The 23,022-nt window shown below is 34.4% G+C and overlaps 1 protein-coding gene across 1 annotated transcript in view; it reads right to left on the reverse strand.

Moving 5' to 3' along the window:
* Window positions 1-1,146: 1,146 nt before the first annotated feature.
* LOC120635819 (myb-like protein X) overlaps window positions 1,147-23,022 on the reverse strand; it is a 30,046-nt gene continuing 8,170 nt past the window's right edge. The window contains exons 2-8 of the mRNA XM_039906983.1: window positions 14,307-14,461; window positions 13,075-13,241; window positions 11,863-11,958; window positions 6,292-6,394; window positions 5,094-5,266; window positions 3,185-3,313; window positions 1,147-1,444 (exon numbers count right to left, since the gene is read on the reverse strand). Coding sequence (XP_039762917.1) covers window positions 1,241-1,444; window positions 3,185-3,313; window positions 5,094-5,266; window positions 6,292-6,394; window positions 11,863-11,958; window positions 13,075-13,241; window positions 14,307-14,457 — 1,023 coding nt within the window. The 5' untranslated portion in view covers window positions 14,458-14,461 and the 3' untranslated portion in view covers window positions 1,147-1,240. The remainder of the gene's footprint in view (window positions 1,445-3,184; window positions 3,314-5,093; window positions 5,267-6,291; window positions 6,395-11,862; window positions 11,959-13,074; window positions 13,242-14,306; window positions 14,462-23,022) is intronic.

Genomic DNA, 23,022 nt, shown 5'->3' on the forward strand with positions numbered 1-23,022 from the left:
ACACGCCCACTTTTGAATATATGAAATAGTTAAAAATTACTGTACTTATTTATTTTAAACGCGTATTAATAATTAAAATGGCACATTTTAAGACACATTTAATTTATGATTCATCAAACAAAACAATATTTCTTTCATACATTTAGATATCACGATATATTTCTGTAAGTTCATTGTACTCTAGCTACGGGGCTTTTTTTTTATAAACTGTATTTTCCGCTTCGGATTCTACCCTTTCTGAGCCATAGAATACACAGATAAAATATTACGTAAAAATAATTTAATCTTGTCTTTTCTTAAATGACCGTACAAGGGAACTTTTGTGAATCCCAAAAGTTTCCCTGACAGCTTTCGGGCATGGTGGTCAATCCCCATTGAGATTTAACAACTACTAATGGTTCGATGGGACGGCAGTTCCGACTCAACTAGAAAGAGATAAGGTGCGGAACCGACAGCTTAACGTGTCCGAGGCAGGGTTGGTACTAACAATTTCTTGATAGGAACACCCAATACTATTCATTTGCACGACCTGGGGATCGAACCCAGGGCCTAGGTATCTGCTGGCGAAAATGCTCACTAGTAGGCCAACGGGACATTTAAAAAGGTAAAGAAAAAATTAACACTACATCCAGTCCATGGAGCAAATTATTTTTAATTCTTCCAAAGAGAATATAAACACTAAGTCATAGTGATTTCATCTATGTTCTCCAAATGCCTATGGAGGGAATCGTTTAAAAAATATCAACTTCCGCTTCTTCCAACTATTTGGCCAGTATAGGCGCGGCCAACTTAGGCTTGACTGAAGTAAGTTTTCACCACTGAGGCGCCATTCGCACATAGTACATGCACAAAAGTCTAGGAGTGCCAAATTCCGGCCGGCCAAGTAAGATTTTGCAAACCTAGGTGCAAACTGTAATGGCGATTAAGTCTCCAAAGATGCAGTTAAGATTTTAGTACCATAGACAATCTGGGTCTTGAAAACAATGTTTATTTGACGCCTGAATTTTACTTTTTTTTTAGTTGGAAGAAAGGAAGGTCGTATTAAAATGCCGGGAAAAATAGAGGTACAAGGTACAGGCATAAGTGTCAAGAGAAAATTGAAGAATTTATCTCTTAAACTCGTACTAAATTAAACGTTGTAAGATATGAATATGGGGTTCTTCTATTTCTTCGAAATTATTTATTCAAAATACAATAAATGCTTGTTTCATTTAAATCATTACATTCAACTATAGTTAAATCACTCTTTCTTCTTCTTGCTTGGAGTGTCGTCACTATCATGGCCGCTGCTCCGTCTCTTCCGGTCATTGACGTCCTTAGCTGCTTCAGTTTCCGGTATAACTTTTTTCACGCGGGCAGCTTCCGGTGAGTACGCCCAAAGCAACATTTCCAGGTGTTCAGCTGTTGGTTCATCTTTCTCGTTGAAGAGCTTTGCGTCTTCATGCTGGGAAAGAAAGAAGATAATGTTTAGTCCAGTGCGTATTACTCGCAGTGACGCACGTGTCTTGACGTTTGTCATTGAGAAAGAGGTTTAATTACAAAATGAATAATTTTATCACTGCCACCCCTATGGTGTGAAAAATGCGGTTGGCGGAATGGTGCCAGCAGCGTCTTACACAAACGTAAATACACACTAGCGTGTAGTTACTTTATCCGTACCTGACTTTCATCAATATCAACTCATTATCGTATATACCGTATATATACCGTAGTCCACCACGCTGGCCAGGTGCGGATGGATGGGCTTCACACGCCTTTGAAAAGGTGATGAAGAACTCTCAGACATGCAGGTTTCCTCCCCATATTCTCCATTTTAAATTGCATAACAAGCACATAACTTAAAAAAGTTAGAGACGCGCTCGACTATTAACGGTGTTCTTACTTTTCTCACAATGTCAAAAATATTTTATTTATTTATTAGCTTTAAAAGGGAAACAAACAGTACTATTACACATAAGAGTAATGCGGTACTTTTACATCACATACACCAATGAAGTTTCCACAATTTCTTCATTACTTTTTCATCTTATCAAAATATTACCGGCCCAATACAGGGCACGAGTCTCCTCCCACAACGATACGGCGCAGTGCGGGTTGGAGGACGCCTTTGAGAACGTTAAAGAGAACTCTCAGGCATGCAGGTTTCCTCACGATGTTTTCCTTCACCGTTGAAGCATATTGAAATTGCTAAGAACACACATAACCTAGAAAAGTTAGAGGTGCGCGTCGACTATTAACGATTTTCTTACTTGTCTCATGATGTCAGCAATATTTTCATTACTAATTTTCAAATAGTAAAAAAAAAGATACAAATAAAATCTCTTTTCATGTTATTTATCGCTCTTTTTTATATTTTTATAACATACTTTACACAAAAATGTAATGAAAAGATTGCACAGAATTGAGAATATACAGAAACCGTGTGCCCGGCTAATATTGAAGCATCTAAAACCACTCCACTTTAGTATGGTTTCTCGAGAAACGGTTAGACACTTCAAGCTATTTACTAGTTGACAGTAATTATTTTACCTTTAATGTTTCTAAGCGTTCACCATAAAATGAGATAATGGGAAAAAGTTTGTAACCTAGCAACATTCAGCGGGTGTAAAGTGAGACGACGTGCGCGAGGCGTTTTCACTGTATTTGGCCACAATCCACTGCATACAATAATGGCCGATGAGAATTCTGTATGTTCTTTATTCAATTAAAGATTGTTCAAATTATAAGCCATGTTACAAAAATGGAGTGTGAATTGATACATTCATTATTTCAGGCGCAATTTTGAAGGAAAGTTAATTATTTGAGAGCTACTGTTCTCTGCAAAGTAACTACCTAAATAACTTTGTGCTATGTATACCATTGTTTAATGTGATACTGCGTTGTAGTTTGTGAACCCAAATCTATATACATAAAAGAAAGTTGTGTTAAATACACCATTTATAACTCAAGAACGGCTGGATCTTTGATTTTTATCTATTTTTTATTAATTTCTATGATATTTGATTTTTTGGATTCCTCTTAGACCGGAATAGGCTATTAAGTATTAAAATATAACATTCATAAAAAAAAAATGATCCGCGGTACGAAGTTCGCCGGGACAGCTAGTAAATAAAGTAACTAACTCTTCCTAAGCCTTTAATTTCTCACAGATACTTTAAGAAGTAGAGAGCAGTTTTAATGTTACCTTTTCTTTTAGTTCTTTGAGCGCCGCGTTTCTGACGATGTCCCATGTCTTGCCGCCTTCCGTCTCGTGAACTGTCCTCAGGCGTTTGTATTCGCCCCGGACAGATGTGTACGCGTCTATAAATGCTTTCTGTGAACAAACGGATGTTTTGGTTCGTTTAAAGTTTTGAAAGAAAATAAAAAAAAACTGTAACTGTGCATAAGTTTTAAATTATTTAAAAATGTGTGATCAAGGAGCTGGCTTAATATAGCCGCAGTACTGGTTTCTGTGTGTTCTTTATTCTAAGTGCAAAGTACACAAAATAGTTACAATTTGAGAGAAGTTTCTCTGGACTCGATGCTATTTTTTGGATGCCTACCAACACTTTTTTTTTCTTCTGGCTTTAAACAGATTAGCCAATGTCACACTTCTAAACTATGGAGGGTAGAGGTAAGGAGAGTCATCTGTGTATATGAAAAAGTGTCGTCAAAATGTATTAAATTAGGATGGCGCCACATTAGCATCAGGGTAACTCTTAAAAGAAGCGCCAAATATAAATATTGTTAGAGTAGGCTTGAAAAATAAACAAGGAAGTATGGAGATACAAGGAAGTAAGGGTATATTTACCACAATATTTTGTACAACGTAAGTTGTTGAAATTTTCAATAATTAACTACTTTAGTCGATAATGACACTAAATTTTTTAACTCGGCATACTTCAATTCATCTACGATTGCTACATTCATACCATACCCTGTGCATCCACCAGCGCCATTGTGGAGGATTTTTGAACTGTTATTTAGCGCAACAACTGGACACTTTTTCAACTTTTCTCCCATATAAGATGACTCTCCTTACCTCTACCCTCCATATTCTAAACACATTGCACATTTTGTCATGCCAACTGCATAGAGTAGATAAACACATAATTAGTATGACGGCGCGTCAATGTTTAGAGTGACTACGGCCTGTCAAAGTCACTAGCGGGGCGTCGCGTTTATGGTAGCGGGGAATAGGATCGCCATCTTGAATTCCTCGAGAGGCGGGAAGAACAAGCGCGCCGTTTTTGACGAATCGCTGTTTGTTAATTTAAACAAATTACTTTATGATAGTATTGATTGAAATACTGATAATTAGTAACGTAGAGCGCAATAATTATTACTGTTATATAACAAATACTAGAGAAATATAATAATTTTGTGTTAGAACTGACTTGTGTTATTATTTCAAAATGAGAGTTGTTAATTATTGTGCGCTTTAATATACTCGTATGAGAGAATGAGATAGAATTGTATACATAACACATTTTTTTCCCTTTTTTAGTTAAGAAAAGTGCATGAATAAACTAAAAGTAGCATATATATATAAAATTTAAGTAGGAGGCCTCGGGTTCGGTTTAAGGCAGAGGTAATTTGGGAATTCTTAATTTCTGAATTTTCTCTGATCTGGTTAGTTACCAGCCTGCCGACAAAGAGGTGCTACTGCTAAGCGATTTAGTGTTCCGGTGCGATGTCGCGTAACCGATTTAATTGATTATGAAGGCGTTGTAAATTTGAATAAGGTGATTCAAATTTAAAAATTATTTTTTACTTCGTTTTCGTTTTTGTTTTATTTTGTAATTTAAACGTATTACTTTTAATTATTCATTGTATTTTTGATAACATTATCCATTTTAATTGTAATTCGAATTACCCATCTGCTATTTTATATATTTTGTTTCTAGTCTGAAATAAACGTATTTTGATTTTGAATTTTTGAATTAATATACATATATATATATACTAGTTGTACCCTGCCACGCTTCGCTGTGGCACATTGTGATTGAATGGTTGAGAAAAATAGATAAAAACAATCCTTGATGCGTATTGTATATCATGCTGAAATTACAGCTCGATCGGTGCTGAACTTTTTGAGTTTTTGAAGCGTATACCTGCTGATCCGTGACGCTCTCACTAGCCAGAGCGACGCAGGTCCTCACAATTGGCAGACTGACGTACGGATTGTTCTGCTTACTAAGGTGCATGGTGTCGAAATCATCCAGAAACTTGTCGAAGATCGATATCGCCTCTTTGATGTTCGACAATTTGGTCTCATCGCGTGTGCCTGCGAAATAAATGCATGCATCAAACCCAGTGGCGTCCATACCTTATGCGTTTGGAATCCTCGTAGCTTTAGTTTTAAGTTTACGAATGTGGTTATCGCCATCATCTCAATACCGTGTAATTCTTATGTACGCATCAAAAGTGCCACCTATACCACTAGGGCGTACTTGAATAAAGATATTTTTGACTTTGACTTTGACTTTATGCACAGGGTATATATGTAAATTTTTAAAAATCTCCAGTACGGCAGGGTGATTATCTCGCGACAGACGTAAATCTTGCATTCACTGCTGTCAAACGTGACTTTTCCATACAATAAACAAACAAAAGTCCCATTCGTAAACTTAAAACTAAAGCTACGTGGGTTCCAAACGGGCCCTGGTCTAAGAAGCCCACAACAAACTTAGCCGTGTGTTCTTTTTGTTATCACCATCTCACATTGTCATTTGAAAATATTTAAGAAGCAACCTGGTTAGAGCAATTGTTCACACCCAAGCTTTTTTATCGTTTACGTAATCCTTTATACTATACTAGGGCTTTTGACCAGGGTAGGCGTTAAGCAGAAAGATGGGATAGCATGGAAAAAATGTCCTTCTATGCGAATAATATAAAAGTTGTAGGGTAGGCAGTGCTTCTGTGCATGTATTAAGTGCACGCCGCTAGAAATTGCCTATTCCTTTTCCTTTCAAAAGTATTATGAAAATTAAGCTTAATTTGCTACACTCCGCGAGCAGCAGGAGAATCTGTGTGGTGTAATTTATAATTTCTCCAATCCTTATACTCCACACCAAACAGATCTTCGGCAATGTACCCTCTTCGCACGTTTCGCTCCGAAACCGGAGCATCCTCAGGAGATGTTGACTATACAATGAATAATTGTTAAGTCCTCTACTGTTCGCAAATTAAGCTTAATTTTCATAATATGTTATGGATTTCCGCTTAACAACGCCTGCTTCTATCCGATACTTTCAAAAGTACTCAAGTAAAACGTGTCAGCAGCTGTAATCCCGCGAGGGCGTAACTTACATGTGAGTACTCTTTTAGCTCTGCCTATAAGCCCTTTGATCGCCAACTTCTGATAGTCAGGATCCCTTCCCTCGAGTTCCTTCAATGTGTTATCTGCCGCATCCTGCACACAAAATTTGCCGTTAGTTGACGTTAGAAATAGAGACTTTGGGACCGTGAGGTCCGGAGGCAAGAGCCCTTTTCAAAGAATTATCGAAAAGGGTTATCGAGTCTACCGGTGATCCTAGAGCGGGCAGTTACCTTGGCCAACGAATTAGTTTGGCCATCCAAAGGGGCAATGCTGCCAGCATCTTAGGAACTGTGCCTCGCTGCGGTGGTTTCGAGGACGTTTTAGATTTTATTTAGTTTTAAATAGTTTATTTTAGGTTATATTTATAAAACAACTAGCTGTTGCCCGCGACTTCGTCTGCGTTTGATTTTGTTTTTAAAGTATTCAGAATCGCTAAGCCTTAAATGAGTATAGTAGTATATATATAACATGTGACTGTCAATTTATTATAGAAAAATAATTTGCAATAAAATAAAATTGCGACTATAATTAAAGACCTAAGCTATCCTATCTCTTAAGTTGGACCAGACTGCTCACGGTGTGCAAATTTAATTTAAAATCGGTTAAGTAGTTTAGCAGTCCATCGCGGACAAACATCGTGACAGGAGATTTATATATATTAAGATTATTTTAAAGAATAAGTAAATACAATAGAAATAGAAATAGAAAATATTTATTAGAAAAACTCGGTACAATAAATCTTTGGAATCCTGACCCCCAAAATAGGAAGTCCCGTATCTTAGGGGCCAGTGTCTTCCCAAACATTGATTCAATCATTGAGATAATATATAGTGCACTTTAACAAAGGAAACTTTACAAAGGTGTGTTGAGTTCTCTAACGGTTAAGTGAGAATAGCATGCTGACTGGAATGCGTGTGTGTGTGTGTGTGTGTATGGGTCTGTGCGCCCATCTGAATGTTGTACGTGAATGTTGTAAGTGTATATTCCTGTGTACGTTGTGCGGGGGTTGTATCAAACTGTCGAGTTTTTTTAATATTTATACAAACAGGGCCCCAAGTCTGCTATTTTACAAGATTTGTCATTATGACACCATTCCATTGCAATCCAATTATCATTGTGCCCAAAGTCGCTAGTCTACTAAATTCACAATGGTCTTACAATTGGATTGTAATTGGATGATAATTGCATTGTGGTAGAAAGAGAATCAGTGTTGCCATTTGGTCAAACTGTGTTTGAGAAGTAAAATTAAAAAAACTACCATTAATTAATAATGTCCAATTAAGCGAATTTTTGATTAGAAATATTTTTAAATGTTATTGATTTGTGTTCTAAAGACGAACTTTGTATCACATTTGGTAAAACAATCGAAGGAACCCAAAAAACAAATATTTTGTGTGCCAAATTTTGTCAAAAATAATTATTTTTAATCTGTAACTGTCGAATTGACATTAAATTTCATTGACGTTATTTTGTGCTAGTGAAAATATATAAATTATAATCAAAACAAACAAAATGCTCCTCATCGAGCAAACTTCGTCGCTGCTTTTGGAGAGTTAGACAGATCAGCCTGGACACTGCAGCTGTACCAATAACGGACGTTGCCAGGCGAAGCGACATTGGGTTGCGTACCTACGCTCAAATTTTATAAATAAATTCCCACTGAAGAGCGAAAGTAAGTAATGCAATCTTGTACTGTTTAAGCATGATATGAAGTCTAAGTAGGTATCAAATTGGTGTGTTTCCAACAGTATCTCTGGTAATTTAATTAAAAAAAACACAAATATGGGGAGTAATCAAAAATTTAATAAAATTCTTAAATTCTTTATTCATGTACGCTTATCACAGGTGCTAATGAACTTGTACTTATCATGGTGGTGCTAACTACATTTTTTAACTTAAAACTAAAGCTAGGAGGTTTTCATTCCATTCTATTTTCTTTTAAAATTTTTATCTTTTATTAACTTGTGGACCCACTTAAGGTATTGCACAAATTGTGACCAGCATCCCTGTAACAGAGTAAAAAATTGTTGTAGAATAATTAAAAACAATAGATTAATAGGACAAAACACTATGTTTAACCCTTGGAACACATATACTCATAATATATGCCTTTGTCCACAGTCTTTTGACAAGAGCCTGCTGCAGTGCCCAACCTTCAAGCAGACCCTGGTTTACTCGTTGAAGTCTCTGTGAACCAAGTCCTTATGTGATAGAGCTTTCCAACTCAGCTCTAATCGTGAACAAAGTGATTTGCTGTTATCAGTTGAAGAATTCTGTCCTCTATCTATAAGGAACTTCATCAGATAAAATAAATAATTCTTGGAATGAATATAAAAAGGGTAACAATAAAGGTTTGGATTTCAAAATGAAATTATATCCTCCTGCTTTTATTGGAAGCCAGCTGAAGAGTCTTCATTTTTTACATGTATTCATTTGTAAACTAAATTACTGTAAATAAAAATCATTGTTCAGTGTCTTATCTTTATTAACTTGTATTATTTGTCTCCTCATAGATTTATAAAAATAATTTTAATAACACACAAAAGTTAAATGCCTCTTGCAGAAGAATTGCTTTAATTGTGTTGTGGCTTTTATATTGTGCCAAACACAACATGCATTTGCAATCTTGCCAGCAGTGCAATTGTTTAGAGCAAGTATGCATTATAATGCATACTTGCTCTAAACAATTACCAGAAAAAGATATTTGGAAATAAAACACTTGACCATCAAACTATGTACATGATTTACTACAGTTTTCAATCTAGGAGACCCTAACATGCTATCTAAAGCATTTTATTTACTTTACCTGAAACATTCTTCCAATATACTTTTACAGCGCTCTACTGTATTGCATACAGTCACAAGTTTCATGCATAGAGTAGTGTGGTATATCTCCCCTCTATAGTATTTAAGTTGTGGTCATCATAGTTTTCCACAGAGGAAAAACTCACCTGAAAATCCAACCAACATTAACCTTGACGATTAAAAATCTATATTGGAATGAATTAAAAAAACCTAAAATAAGTAATACCTAAAAAAAACCTCATGCCCCATTATCATTTAATGGAGTTAAGTGTTGGCTGAGTGGGTGACTCTGCCACACATTGGAGTTAAGAGCAGAGCCTGGGTTGCAGGCACAATATATTTAAATCTGCGTCACAGATTGTTAAATAAATTGAAGATTATTGGCTAGATATATCACATAATATTAAAATATGAGTTCAATATTAAAGTTACTATTATAACAGTTAGGGAATGGAATACCTTAGTGTTATAATATTGCCTTTCATGAACATTTGGCCTTATTATTGCCACATGTGTCCCATCTATGATATCTGAAGTAATTTTTTTCATAGAAGCTGAAAAAGCATTCTTCTTGGTAAAGTACTCAGCATATAACTGGTAAAATATAATTTCTTCCTTCATCCATCACTCCACTTCAGCATCCTTATCACTCTGGACATTTAACACTTTTTATTAAATTTGGTGTTAAGCACCTCCGTTATTTGTCCCACAGCTCTTGAGGCAGTGATCTGAGAAACATTGTGGGGGGCTCTCTGCCCAATCGTTAATCGTTTTTTAGAGCCAGATGCATAAAATGCTAGTGCTACCAGTAACTGCAACAGAAATACCAGCATTACAGCCATGCCATCATAACTTATTCTGAGATATAGGTACTATACTTAATTAAAAAGCAACGAAAATTAAAGTTGTTTTCTTACCGTGGTTTGGGAATGCCTAAGTGGAGCGAGCGCCCACACTTGACTCATTACAGTCTGCTTCCCAAGCAACTTCTTTTTTTATAAATTCCGCATCGGGAATATCCTAAAGTAGTCTACATTGTTTCTTAGCAAGCTGCGGGCTCGACGGCGCCTGCTACGCTTAATCAAATGGTATTGAAGAACATCAATAGTCTTAGCCAACTTAAAAATATTCCACCTTAATCTGAATATTATGATCTCACACTTCACAATTTAATTGTAATCAACAATAATATTGCTAAAAGGCAATGACTGCAGAATTGCGTCTCAATGGTCTCACAATGATCAATAGAACTGTCAAAATATTAGCAGACTACCAATTCGTGCGATCATTGAATTGTCATTGTGCAGCAGACTAGCAAATGTTCATTGAAGTGTCAGTGGTTTTCCATCGGAAAATCATAATGACACCATAATGACACCATTGTGTTAGCAGACTACCAAATATGCCAAAATTGACAATTATGAAGTCACTGATCGATCACTGACACACAATTGTAATAGCAGACTTGGGGCCCAGATCGTCCACAAGTTGGTAAATGAAAAACATTTTAACAAACCCATTACCGGCCCACTACAGAGCACGGCAGGGTGATTACGTATCACGCGACAGCAATGCGACAGACGTAAATCTTACAATCACTACTGTCAAACGTCACTTTTCCATACAATAAATAAACAAAAGTGACGTTTGACAGCCGTGATTGCAAGATTTACGCCTGTCGCATTGCTGTCGCGAAATACGTAATCACCCTGCGGGTCTCTTCCCACAATGATACGGCTCAGTGCGGGTTGGTGGACTCCACACGCCTTAAGGTGGGCACTGACCAACGTTACGATGTGTGATGTAACATTCGCATCGAGCGTGTACGGATCGGGCATGTTACGCTGTTTTAAAATCGGCGTAACATGCTCGTCAAAACTCTGTGCTCCGCTTTCGCCGTTAGTTCACTCAAGATGGCCGACACCGAGGACGCGTTGGTATCTTTGATTCTACTTAATTATTGTTTCATCCAAATTAAGAAGAAGAATTAAAAAGAAAAATATTCCAAGCGTCTTCTTTCTCGAGTTTATATTATTGTGCTCTGGATTAGCTAGGTTCCACAACAGTTTTATCTTTGTGCCACTCCATGTTATAAGAAATAAATACGAGAGGAACGACGTGTGATTACTCGCGACGCGCGTGCGCTCGCGAGCGACCAGCGAGCAACGAGCTGCTCGTTGCTCGCTATTATTATATATATTATCGCTGATATTTCCTTCGCCGTCGAAGCAGGTGATATTTTAATTACTTAAAACGCACATAACTTAGAAAAGTAGGGTCGAAGAAGTCGAAGTCCTACGCAATAGGCTATCAACGCTTCAATAACAAGCTCAGTCCCCTCGCACTGACGTGTCCATGACAAACAATCTTCTATAAATACGAGTAGGGTAACACTTCGCAGGGATCGCAACATCCTGGGACGCCTCCACCAAGGAGTTTTAAACTTGAGGGGTAGGTCTTAAGCCCCCATCCATGTGCCAGTAATTACTCCGGCACCCACGCTATTAATAAAGTTATTGTTCCGTTAACACAGCGGTAGAAATAAACATGGCGATATTATTTCCCGAGAGATGCACTGTGGATCCATGTTTGGTCGTCTGCATGGGTGGTAAAGGAGTTGGATGTCAGTGATTCTTTCAATGAAAGATTTGGAGAACTTTTTAAAAATGTAGGTAAGGTCTGAAGTGGTTGGAAGCTCTTGTTTAAGTATTTTGTCTTCATACCAGCGTAGGACGTGAACCGTGTAGAATATTTACCTTATCTTTAAATCCAAGTCCCGTGACAGTGTCCGCGGGCAGTTCTTTCTTCTCTTTGGGCTTTTCCACCATCTCCACGTCCGACGAGTCTGATCCCTGGAAAGCAAACCCAATTTATCGGAGTAATAAATTATCATAAGCTTTCTTCCCAACTTTCTCAGCTTTCGGAGGAGAAGCTTAGCTGGAAGCTGAGCTGTCTGTCTGTCTGTCTGTCCGGGCATCACGTGAAAACTACTTAACGGATTTAAATAAAATTTGGTACAGTGGTAGCTGATATCCCGGGTCAACATATAGGATACTTTTTATCCCGATAAACAATAAGTTTCCTCCGGTATATGGGATGAAATTTTTATCAATTTTACTCCATATCTCCGTTAAATTTGCACCGATTTTAATCATTCTTTTTTTATTTGACAGTGTGTACTACCAAGCATGTATTCTCTTATTTTAATAGAGATCTGATGAATATTGTCGGAGATCAAGGACATAATTCTTCACAGATAACAGCAAGTCGCAAGGCATATGGGACAACGAACGAACGATGCGTACCATCCTACTAATATTATAAATGCGAAAGTATGTGAGATTATATGTATGGATGGATGGATGTATGGATGGATGTTTGTTACGCTTTAACGCCACAACGAATGAACCGATTTTGCTAAAACTTGGCAGAGATACCTACAATATAGTCTAGCATAGCTCATAGGCTTCTTTTTATCCCGCAAAAGAGAACAGCTTCTACAGGATGGCTTCGCTATTTTTCCCCATTAGTCGTTCAATATCCACGCAACGGAGTTTTAGACGTAGTGATGTGGTTTTTTGGATAGGCATAATTGACGTGGGTTTTTTAAGTCGACTAGTCTTATATAATACGACGGCAGCAGTATCCACCGTGGTTCTACAAGCATCTACTGCTATAACCAACCCATCTGCCCAGCGTGGTTATTGTACGAGTAGGCAAGCTTTCCCGTTGGGAGAAATCTTTAGTCCAGCTGTGGACTGTTATAGGCTTTTTATGAATGAGCTTATTGCATGCACCAATGAAAGTTGTTCCGTTGTCGGAACATATGTTAACTGGTTTTCCGCGCCTTGATACTGAACGAACCAGAGCCGCAAGTGTAGTGTCTGTGTCTATATGGTTTACAATTTCGTTGTGTTCAACAATACGAAACTCTTGGTGCAGAAGGCTGACCCGTTATTTTTTTATACCTCATCATCTTTATCCTTCTCGCTCTCTTTATCTTCACTCTTTTGTACTCTCTCCTTTTCTTTCTTCTCTGGTTTCTTCTCTTTGTTCTTATCTAAATCAGCGAGCCAGTTCTCGAACACCTCCATTGCTTCTTTTATGTTCTTTATTTTGTCTTCCGCTTTCGTCACTGAAATTCAAAGAAATGTCATGAATGATATTTAGTTTTATTTTGGTAGTTCTGCCCGCGCATTCGTCTGCGTGGACATCAGAATTGTTGCTAAAGCTTCGTTCGGTAACAATTTAATCCTACCACTACTGGGATCTATTTGAGAGATCGTTATAGAAAGTACACGTCCTTTCCCATAGCATAGCTGACATGCATATCAAACTTCAAAGCTGTCTGCCCGCGGCTGAGCTCGTAAACAATTTTCAATTTTCCCTCGGGAACTTCTTAAGGATTTGGGATAAAAGGTAGCCTATGTTGTTTTCCATATCAATGGCTACATACATGCCAAATTTCATCCAAATTTGTTTAGCCGTTTTTTTCGTGATTGAGTAACAAATATCAACACTTTCACATTTATAATATTACTAGCTGTTGCCCGCGACTTCGTCTGCGTTTGATTTTGTTTTTTGATTTCACATTCAATTTAGTTTTAGTTCTAAAAAAATTAAAGTATTAATAATCACTAAGGCTTAAATAACGGGTTTGCTGAGGAGTTTTATCCTCTATCTCCAACCACATCTCAAACTCATCAGATCAACACCAAGTTTGGGCAAAATTAAACACATATTATAAACTCTATAGTACAAAAATAATTATTTAAATAAGTTATAATTTGTCGGAGTTATGGTGTAAAATCGTCAAACACTTTAATCCCTTCTCCCAATGGAAACTAGCTTAATGTCGGGATAAAAAGTCCTATATCCTATATTACTTCTAACACTTCCAAGAATAGGTGTACAAATTTTCGTGAGGATCGGTTGGGTAGTTTTTGCGTGAAAGCGTAACAAACAAACTTACATTGACATTTATAATATTAGTACGTAGGATAGGATAGGATAGGATAGGATAGGAGTAGGTAGGATAGGATAGGATAGGAAGTAGGATAGTAGGATAATATGGTTAGTTGCAACCACAAATTACCAATGACGTAAGGATTTGCAGACATTTTCTACCTATACCTTTACCTTTATCGATACCGATACCTTTTCGTAAAATAACAGTATTATATCTGATAAGTAAACTTACTGGTCAGCACTCGTTTGGCCCTCCCGAGCAGCCCCCTCACAGTCAGCCTCCTGTAGTTGGGCTCGTGCTGCTCCAACAGGCGTAGGGTCTCCTCGGCCTTCGCCCTGTCCTTAAAACCGAAGCCCGAATCTTCTTTATCGTCCTTGCCCATTATCCTGGCAACGAGAACATTATAATATATCTGTTTATGTAGAATCATTGATTAAAATTAACATGAAAAATTACGGAGATAATTTCGTAGAAATGCTTCCGGAAGCCCTTGAGTGTGAGAAAAATTAATGAATTAATAAATGAATACACTTTTATTGTACACCAAAGAAAAAAAGTAGTTACAGAGATATAAATAAATATCAAGAGAGTACAATTTGGTGGCCTTATCGCTACATAGCGATTTCTTCCAGGCAACCAATGGCGTAAAAGGAAAAAACATAGAAAAGAGGTAGGTGGTGCAATAAATAATGTTTAAAATTATACAAATATATAAATAAAATATATATATTATATATATCTATATATATATATATTATATATAAAAAATTAAAGGGTAGGTAAATGCTGAGATTTTTTTTTTTTTGGGGAAGAATAAAATATGAAAACCTTGATAGCAATTTAATTTTTGAACCTTTTGGAGTAGATACTTTGGGACCGTGTGGTCCGGAGGCACGAGCTCTTTTTAAAGAATTATCAAAAACGGTTGTCGAGTCTACCGGTGATCCTAGAGCGGGCAGTTACCTTGGCCAACGAATTAGTTTGGCCATCCAAAGGGGCAATGCTGCCAGCATCTTAGGAACTGTGCCTCGCTGCGGTGGTTTCGAAGACGTTTTAGATGTTATTTAATTTTAAATCGTTTATTTTTGGTTATATTTATAAAAGAAAGATCTGTTACTAATAAAAAAAAACTTTTATTTTTTTATTTCCGCGGAGTATAGGAAGTTAAGCTTAATTTACATAATATATCATGGAATTTCGCAAAGTTACGCCCGCTTATATATATATATATAATAAATATACTACGACAATACACACATCGCCATCTAGCCCCAAAGTAAGTAGCTTGTGTCATGGGTACTAAGATGACTGATGAATATATTTTTTTAAATAATATTCATAAATACTTATAATATACATATAAATACACAGACACTGAAAAACAGTCATGTTGATCACATAAACGTTCTCCAATTGTCGAACCCAGAAAGCAGGGTCGCTGCCCACTGCGCCAATCGACCGTCAAGTAGGTATAACTTACAGTAGTTAAGCATCTATTGAAAGAAAGAAAGAAAGAAAAATTTATTTTTTACATTGCGCCACACATAAAAATATTTACAACACCACATATGTTATGTGTGGCACAACCTAGAACAAAGGTGCCAGCTCAGCATTGTGCTGCAATCGCTTGTGAGCATACAGCGCTGATTTTCAGTTGGCACCTTGTACCAGGTAACACCACGGAAATACGTAGCCATCCACTGGCCACATTTTAATATTTAAATTTAAATGCTTAGTTTAAAAAAAATCAATCGAAAAAAAAAATACAACAATAAAACGAATACTACTAAACTAACTAAATAAATCCACAACTTTTTTATTTATTTTTTTATTAACGATATGCGTTTGACGACAATCATGCCCGTTAGAAAGCAATGATGAGGTCTAGGTTGGAGCACGCTTGCCTAGAAAAAGCCTATTCACTCTAGCCTTGAAGGTACTCAAATTATACGTGGCAGGAAACACAGTTGCCGGGAGGGCGTTCCACATCTTAGCGGCACGTATCAGAAACGTGGATAAAAAACAACAACTATAATAATAATAAATTAAACTAACATATATATTATCCAGCTGTATTAGAACCTATTGGTTTGGCGCGGAGCGATGGCAAGAGACCTGATGGTATGACGTTCATACCTTGAAGGCTTGGAAGGTCACTTCTGTGGGATGCAACTTGTGTTGATACCCTAGCTGCATCACACATCCAGGCCACTTCGTCAATGGTAGGTGCGGCTGCTTCCAGTGCTGAGCAGGCCAAGAGGCGTAAATATGAAAACCTGGATAGCAGCTTCATTTTTGTGCCTTTTGGAGTAGAGACTTTGGGACCGTGGGGTCCGGAGGCAAGAGCCCTTTTCAAAGAATTATCGAAAAGGGTTATCGAGTCTACCGGTGATCCTAGAGCGGGCAGTTACCTTGGCCAACGAATTAGTTTGGCCATCCAAAGGGGCAATGCTGCCAGCATCTTAGGAACTGTGCCTCGCTGCGGTGGTTTCGAGGACGTTTTAGATTTTATTTAGATTTTATTTAGATTTTATTTAGATTTTAAATAGTTTATTTTAGGTTATAGTTATGTATTAATAAAAATTATATTTTGTTTTATAATTAAACGTACATATATCAATAACTAATTTAAAAGGTGGTTATTGCATTACGTCATACCTACTGGCGGAGGGTCAGTCGGTATGACGTAATGCAAGATGAACTTACATTATTGTAATTTTTAGCTACGCTTACTTTGGGGCTAGATGGCGATGTGTGTATTGTCGTAGTATATTTATTTATTTAAGTTTAATAAGCAGTTTTTTGACGACCTCTCTGGCGCAACGGTATGCGCTGTGAATTTAAGTAAGAGTTCCCGGGTTTGATTCAGGGGCAATATTGAAATTTATAATTTCTGAATTTTCTCTGGTCTGGTCTGGTGGGAGGCTTTGGCCGTGGCTAGTTACCACCCTACCGACAAAGACGTGCCGCTAAGCGATTTAGTGTTCCGGTGCGATGTCACTAAGAAACCGATTAGGGGTATGACCATCCATAGTCCCTAACAGGTTAGCCCGCTACTATCTTAGACAGCATTTTCACTTACCATAAGTTGAGATTTTAGTCAAGGGGTTAAAAAAAACAAAAGACATACCTAACTGCAGCAGTGGACGTCAATCGGTTAAAGTGATGACGACGAAGTTTATTCAAGTCCATTACTTTTTTTTATATAAAAGTGGGAGCAATTCAACAAATCTATTATTTATTTTATAAATCAACTTACATTGTATCTATAACTCAAGCGTTGTTTTTGAGAGTTTGCCAAATAGATCAACTACTAAGAAAGTATGTTAAGTCGGATCCGGGGCACTTGTGCCCATTTTCACCAACGACTAACATACCATACCTTAAAGTCAAAGTCAAAGTCAAAAGTAATTTTACTACGGGCCATAGGTGGCACTTTTGATGCGTACATTAGATGAGATGATGGCGATAACCACATTCGTAAAATTAAAACTAAAGCTACGAGGGTTCCAAACGCGTCCTGGTCTAAGAAGAAGCCCACAACAAACTTATGGGTGTTTTTTTTATCACCATCTCACATTGTCATTTAAAATTATTAGAAGACAACCTGGTTAGAGCAATCATTAACACACGATCTTTTTTATCGAATACGTCGCCTTTATATTATAATAGGACTTTTCTTTAAAACTTGGAATATAATTAATCAGGAGACAGGAAGAGTAACACCTCGAACTAATGACATCAAACTTGATGTAGATAACAAATCAATAACGTCAGCTTTCGAGGTTGCAACTGCTTTTGAAACGTTCTTCACCAACATTCCTGTCTCCACAACAAAATCATTGAAATCATCACCGGGCACCGCTCTCTCTTTGTTGAAGTTTAATGTGCCTGAATGTAACGATACTTTTAAGTTCAGACACGTTAGCAGCTCAGACGTTATTAAGGCATTTAAATTATTAAATAATAAGAAAACAAATGACTTGTGGGGCATTTCCGTTAACGTTGTAAAGTCTTTGATTGATATAATTGCACCTGACCTATCATTCATTCATTCATATTTAATATCATTCTATAAGCTTACGTTTAATACAAACTTTGAACTTTTTAAGAGACAACACTTTAATAAATATCTAACGCCTAATCTAAGGGGATTCCGACATCAACTTTTAAAGCGGTGATAGGAACTCGACTTCACTTTCGGGGGGCCAAGTTCTAATCGCAGCACGCACCTCTTAACTTCTCTTAAGTTCTCAAAGGTGTGTGATTGGTGCACTTCAATCACCTTTGAGACTGCAATCTTACACCGACATGGTAAACTCCATCCTGAGTGACCTCAAGAAATTCAACAATACTTAGTAGATTATAAATTTTTAGTAATAATTATTATAAGTGTGTAAATTTTATAGTGTTGGCAACCCAGATGACGTAAGCGGCGCCACGGCGGCGGCGCCGGAGTCAAGAGGGCGCGGGCGCGAAGAAAAAGATTTATTGTGGGGTAGATTCCGGCGCAAGCGCAGTGTTTTATTTTTAATGTCGATAGTTTTGTTACATATTGAATTTGTTTAACTGTATTTGTTTCGTTTAAATGAGTGATTAAGTATTTCACACGTTGTCTCATTTAACTGCCTAATTAATTGATATTTGAGTTTGCGTGCTGTAGTCTTACGACATAATATCAGCGACATATATCAATAGGAAGAACAGCCTGGCCGATGTATCCAATCGCAGAAGCAGGGCTGTACTTTTCTTTTTCAAAAATTGCATCTTTTGAATCTTAATTATAAGTATATAAATTAAGAAAATGTAAGAAAACTAAATTAATAAAAAAAAAAATACCTTTAACCTAGCGAGTGCCTAAATGAGATTTTTTTACAGACGAAAATACGAAAATATTTATATAAGACGCGGACTTCGCTTCTATTTGATCAACTTGTTAACAGAAATATTAATAGTTGCATTGGAATAATAATACACTAAAAATACGACAAGGTCCTCGAACAGTGCGTGTTGATGACTTACGGATCTGAAACGCCCCCTTACTATGGGCCTCATAAGAAGGCTCAGAGTCACTCAGCGGGCAATGGAGAGAAGTATGCTAGGAGTATATCTACGCGAACAAATCAGAAATAAGGAGTTCGTAGAAGAACTAGATTTACCGACATAGCTCAGCGAGTCGCGAAGCTGAAGTGGCAAAGGGTGGGGCAGATAAATAAATAAATATACTACGACAATACACAAGTTATGTAAGTAAGTTACATACTTTATTATATACTTAAGTACATTATTTACTTATGTACATTATATACTTAATTAAAGTACATTATATACAAAAAATTCAAAATTCAAAATTCATTTATTTCAAGTAGGCCTAATACAAGCACTTTTGAAACGTCAAGTCTGTCCGTGTGTAGTGACTCTACCACCGGTTCGGAAGGCAGATTCTACCGAGAAGAAGCCGGCAAGAAACTCAGCAGTTGCTCTTTTCCAACATCAAAAATTTACATTTTATATTTTAACATTCATTTTTCTATCTTGTGAGAGATGAAAGCGGAGCCGGATGCTTCCAAGCAACCTTGTCATTAAGAAACTCATCAATTGTATAATAACCTCGCTGTAATAAATGTGTTTTAACACATTCTTTAAACTTATGCATTGGTAGGTCCAAAATTACCTTAGGAATCATATTATAAAAGCGTATACTCAATCCCACAAATGACTTCTGCACCTTTCGCAGACGATATGCAGATGCCACTAATTTATGACCATTTCTTGTAAGTCGACTGTTTATATCCACTTTTTGTTTATAAAGACTAATATGTTGTCTTACAAATACTATATTGTTATAAATGTATTGTGAGGCTACCGTAAGTATACCAATTTCTTTAAATTTTTCACGGAGGGATTCACGTGATTTAAGTTTATATATTGACCGTACAGCTCTTTTCTGCAATATGAATATAGTTTCAATATCAGCAGCTTTGCCCCATAATAAGATCCCGTAAGACATCACACTATGAAAGTACGCGAAGTAAACAAGTCTTGCTGTTTCTACGTCAGTAATCTGTCTAATTTTCCTGACGGCGTAGGCAGCCGAGCTTAGTTTACCTGCTAGTGTATCTATATGGATACTTATTTACATTATATACTTAAGTACATTATATACTTAAGTACATTATATACTTATTTACATTATTTACTTATGTACATTATATACTTAAGTACATTATTTACTTAAGAACATTATATACTTAATAACATTATATACTTAAGTACATTACTTACTATTTAAGTATATAATGTACTTGAGTATATAATGTACATAAGTATATAATGTTATATAGTATATAATGTTCTTAAGTAAATAATGTACTTAAGTATATAATGTAATTAAGTATATAATGTACATAAGTAAATAATGTACTTAAGTATATAATGTACTTAAGTATATAATGTATTAAAGTATATAATATATTTAAATATATAATGTACATAAGTAAATACTGTACTTAAGTATATAATGTATTTAAGTATATAATTTACTTAAGTATATAATGTACTTTAGTATATAATGTACATAAGTAAATAATGTAAATAAGTGTACAATGTTCTTAAGTAAATGTACATAAATAAATAATGTACTTAAGTATATAATGTATTAAAGTATGTAATATATTTAAATATATAATGTACATAAGTAAATACTGTACTTAAGTATATAATGTATTTAAGTATATAATGTACTTAAGTATATAATGTTATTAAGTATATAATGTAATTAACTATATAATGTACATAAGAAAAAATGTACTTAAGTAAAAAAGTTTTTAAGTAAATAATGTACTTAAGTATATAATGTTATTAAGTACATAATGTTCTTAAGTATATAATGTACTTTAGTATATAATGTAATTAAGTATATAATGTACTTAAGTGAATAAATTCTTAAAGTATATAATATATTTAAATATATAATGTACATAAGTAAATAATGTACTTAAGTCTATAATGTAAATAAGTATATAATGTACTTAAGTGAATAATGTCTTAAAGTATATAATATATTTAAATATATAATGTACATAAGTAAATAATGTACTTAAGTCTATAATGTAAATAAGTATAAAATGTATTTAAGTAAATAATGTACGTAAGTATATAAGTAAATAATGTACTTAAGTATATAATGAACTTTAGTATATAATGTATTTAAGTATATAATGCACATAAGTAAATAATGTACTTAAGTATATAATGTATTTAAGTATATAATGTACTTAAGTATATAATGTAAATAAGTATATAATGTACTTTAGTATATAATGTACATAAGTAAATAATGTAAATAAGTGTATAATGTTCTTAAGTAAATGTACATAAATAAATAATGTACTTAAGTATATAATGTTCTTAAGTAAATAATGTACTTAAGTATATAATGTATTAAAGTATATAATGTACTTAAGTATATAATGTTATTAAGTATATAATGTAATTAACTATATAATGTACATAAGTAAATAATGTACTTAAGTATAAAATGTTTTTAAGTAAATAATGTACTTAAGTATATAATGTTATTAAGTACATAATGTTCTTAAGTATATAATGTACTTAAGTATATAATGTAATTAAGTATATAATGTACTTAAGTGAATAAATTCTTAAAGTATATAATATATTTAAATATATAATGTACATAAGTAAATAATGTACTTAAGTCTATAATGTAAATAAGTATATAATGTACTTAAGTGAATAATGTCTTAAAGTATATAATATATTTAAATATATAATGTACATAAGTAAATAATGTACTTAAGTCTACAATGTAAATAAATATAAAATGTATTTAAGTAAATAATGTACGTAAGTATATAAGTAAATAATGTACTTAAGTATATAATGTTATTAAGTACATAATGTTCTTAAGTATATAATGTACTTTAGTATATAATGTAATTAAGTATATAATGTACTTAAGTGAATAAATTCTTAAAGTATATAATATATTTAAATATATAATGTACATAAGTAAATAATGTACTTAAGTCTATAATGTAAATAAGTATATAATGTACTTAAGTGAATAATGTCTTAAAGTATATAATATATTTAAATATATAATGTACATAAGTAAATAATGTACTTAAGTCTATAATGTAAATAAGTATAAAATGTATTTAAGTAAATAATGTACGTAAGTATATAAGTAAATAATGTACTTAAGTATATAATGAACTTTAGTATATAATGTATTTAAGTATATAATGTACATAAGTAAATAATGTACTTAAGTATATAATGTATTTAAGTATATAATGTACTTAAGTATATAATGTAAATAAGTATATAATGTAATTAATATAATGTACATAAGTAAAATTGGTACTTACGTATATAATGTTCTTAAGTAAATAATGTACTTAAGTATATAATGTAATTAAGTATATTATGTACTTAAGTATATAATGTATTAAAGTATATAATATATTTAAATATATAATGTACATAAGTAAATAATGTACTTAAGTCTACAATGTAAATAAATATAAAATGTATTTAAGTAAATAATGTACGTAAGTATATAAGTAAATAATGTACTTAAGTATATAATGTTATTAAGTACATAATGTTCTTAAGTATATAATGTACTTTAGTATATAATGTAATTAAGTATATAATGTACTTAAGTGAATAAATTCTTAAAGTATATAATATATTTAAATATATAATGTACATAAGTAAATAATGTACTTAAGTCTATAATGTAAATAAGTATATAATGTACTTAAGTGAATAATGTCTTAAAGTATATAATATATTTAAATATATAATGTACATAAGTAAATAATGTACTTAAGTCTATAATGTAAATAAGTATAAAATGTATTTAAGTAAATAATGTACGTAAGTATATAAGTAAATAATGTACTTAAGTATATAA

Source organism: Pararge aegeria, chromosome 27 (genome assembly GCF_905163445.1).
Source record: "Pararge aegeria chromosome 27, ilParAegt1.1, whole genome shotgun sequence".
Lineage (NCBI taxonomy): Eukaryota > Metazoa > Arthropoda > Insecta > Lepidoptera > Nymphalidae > Pararge > Pararge aegeria.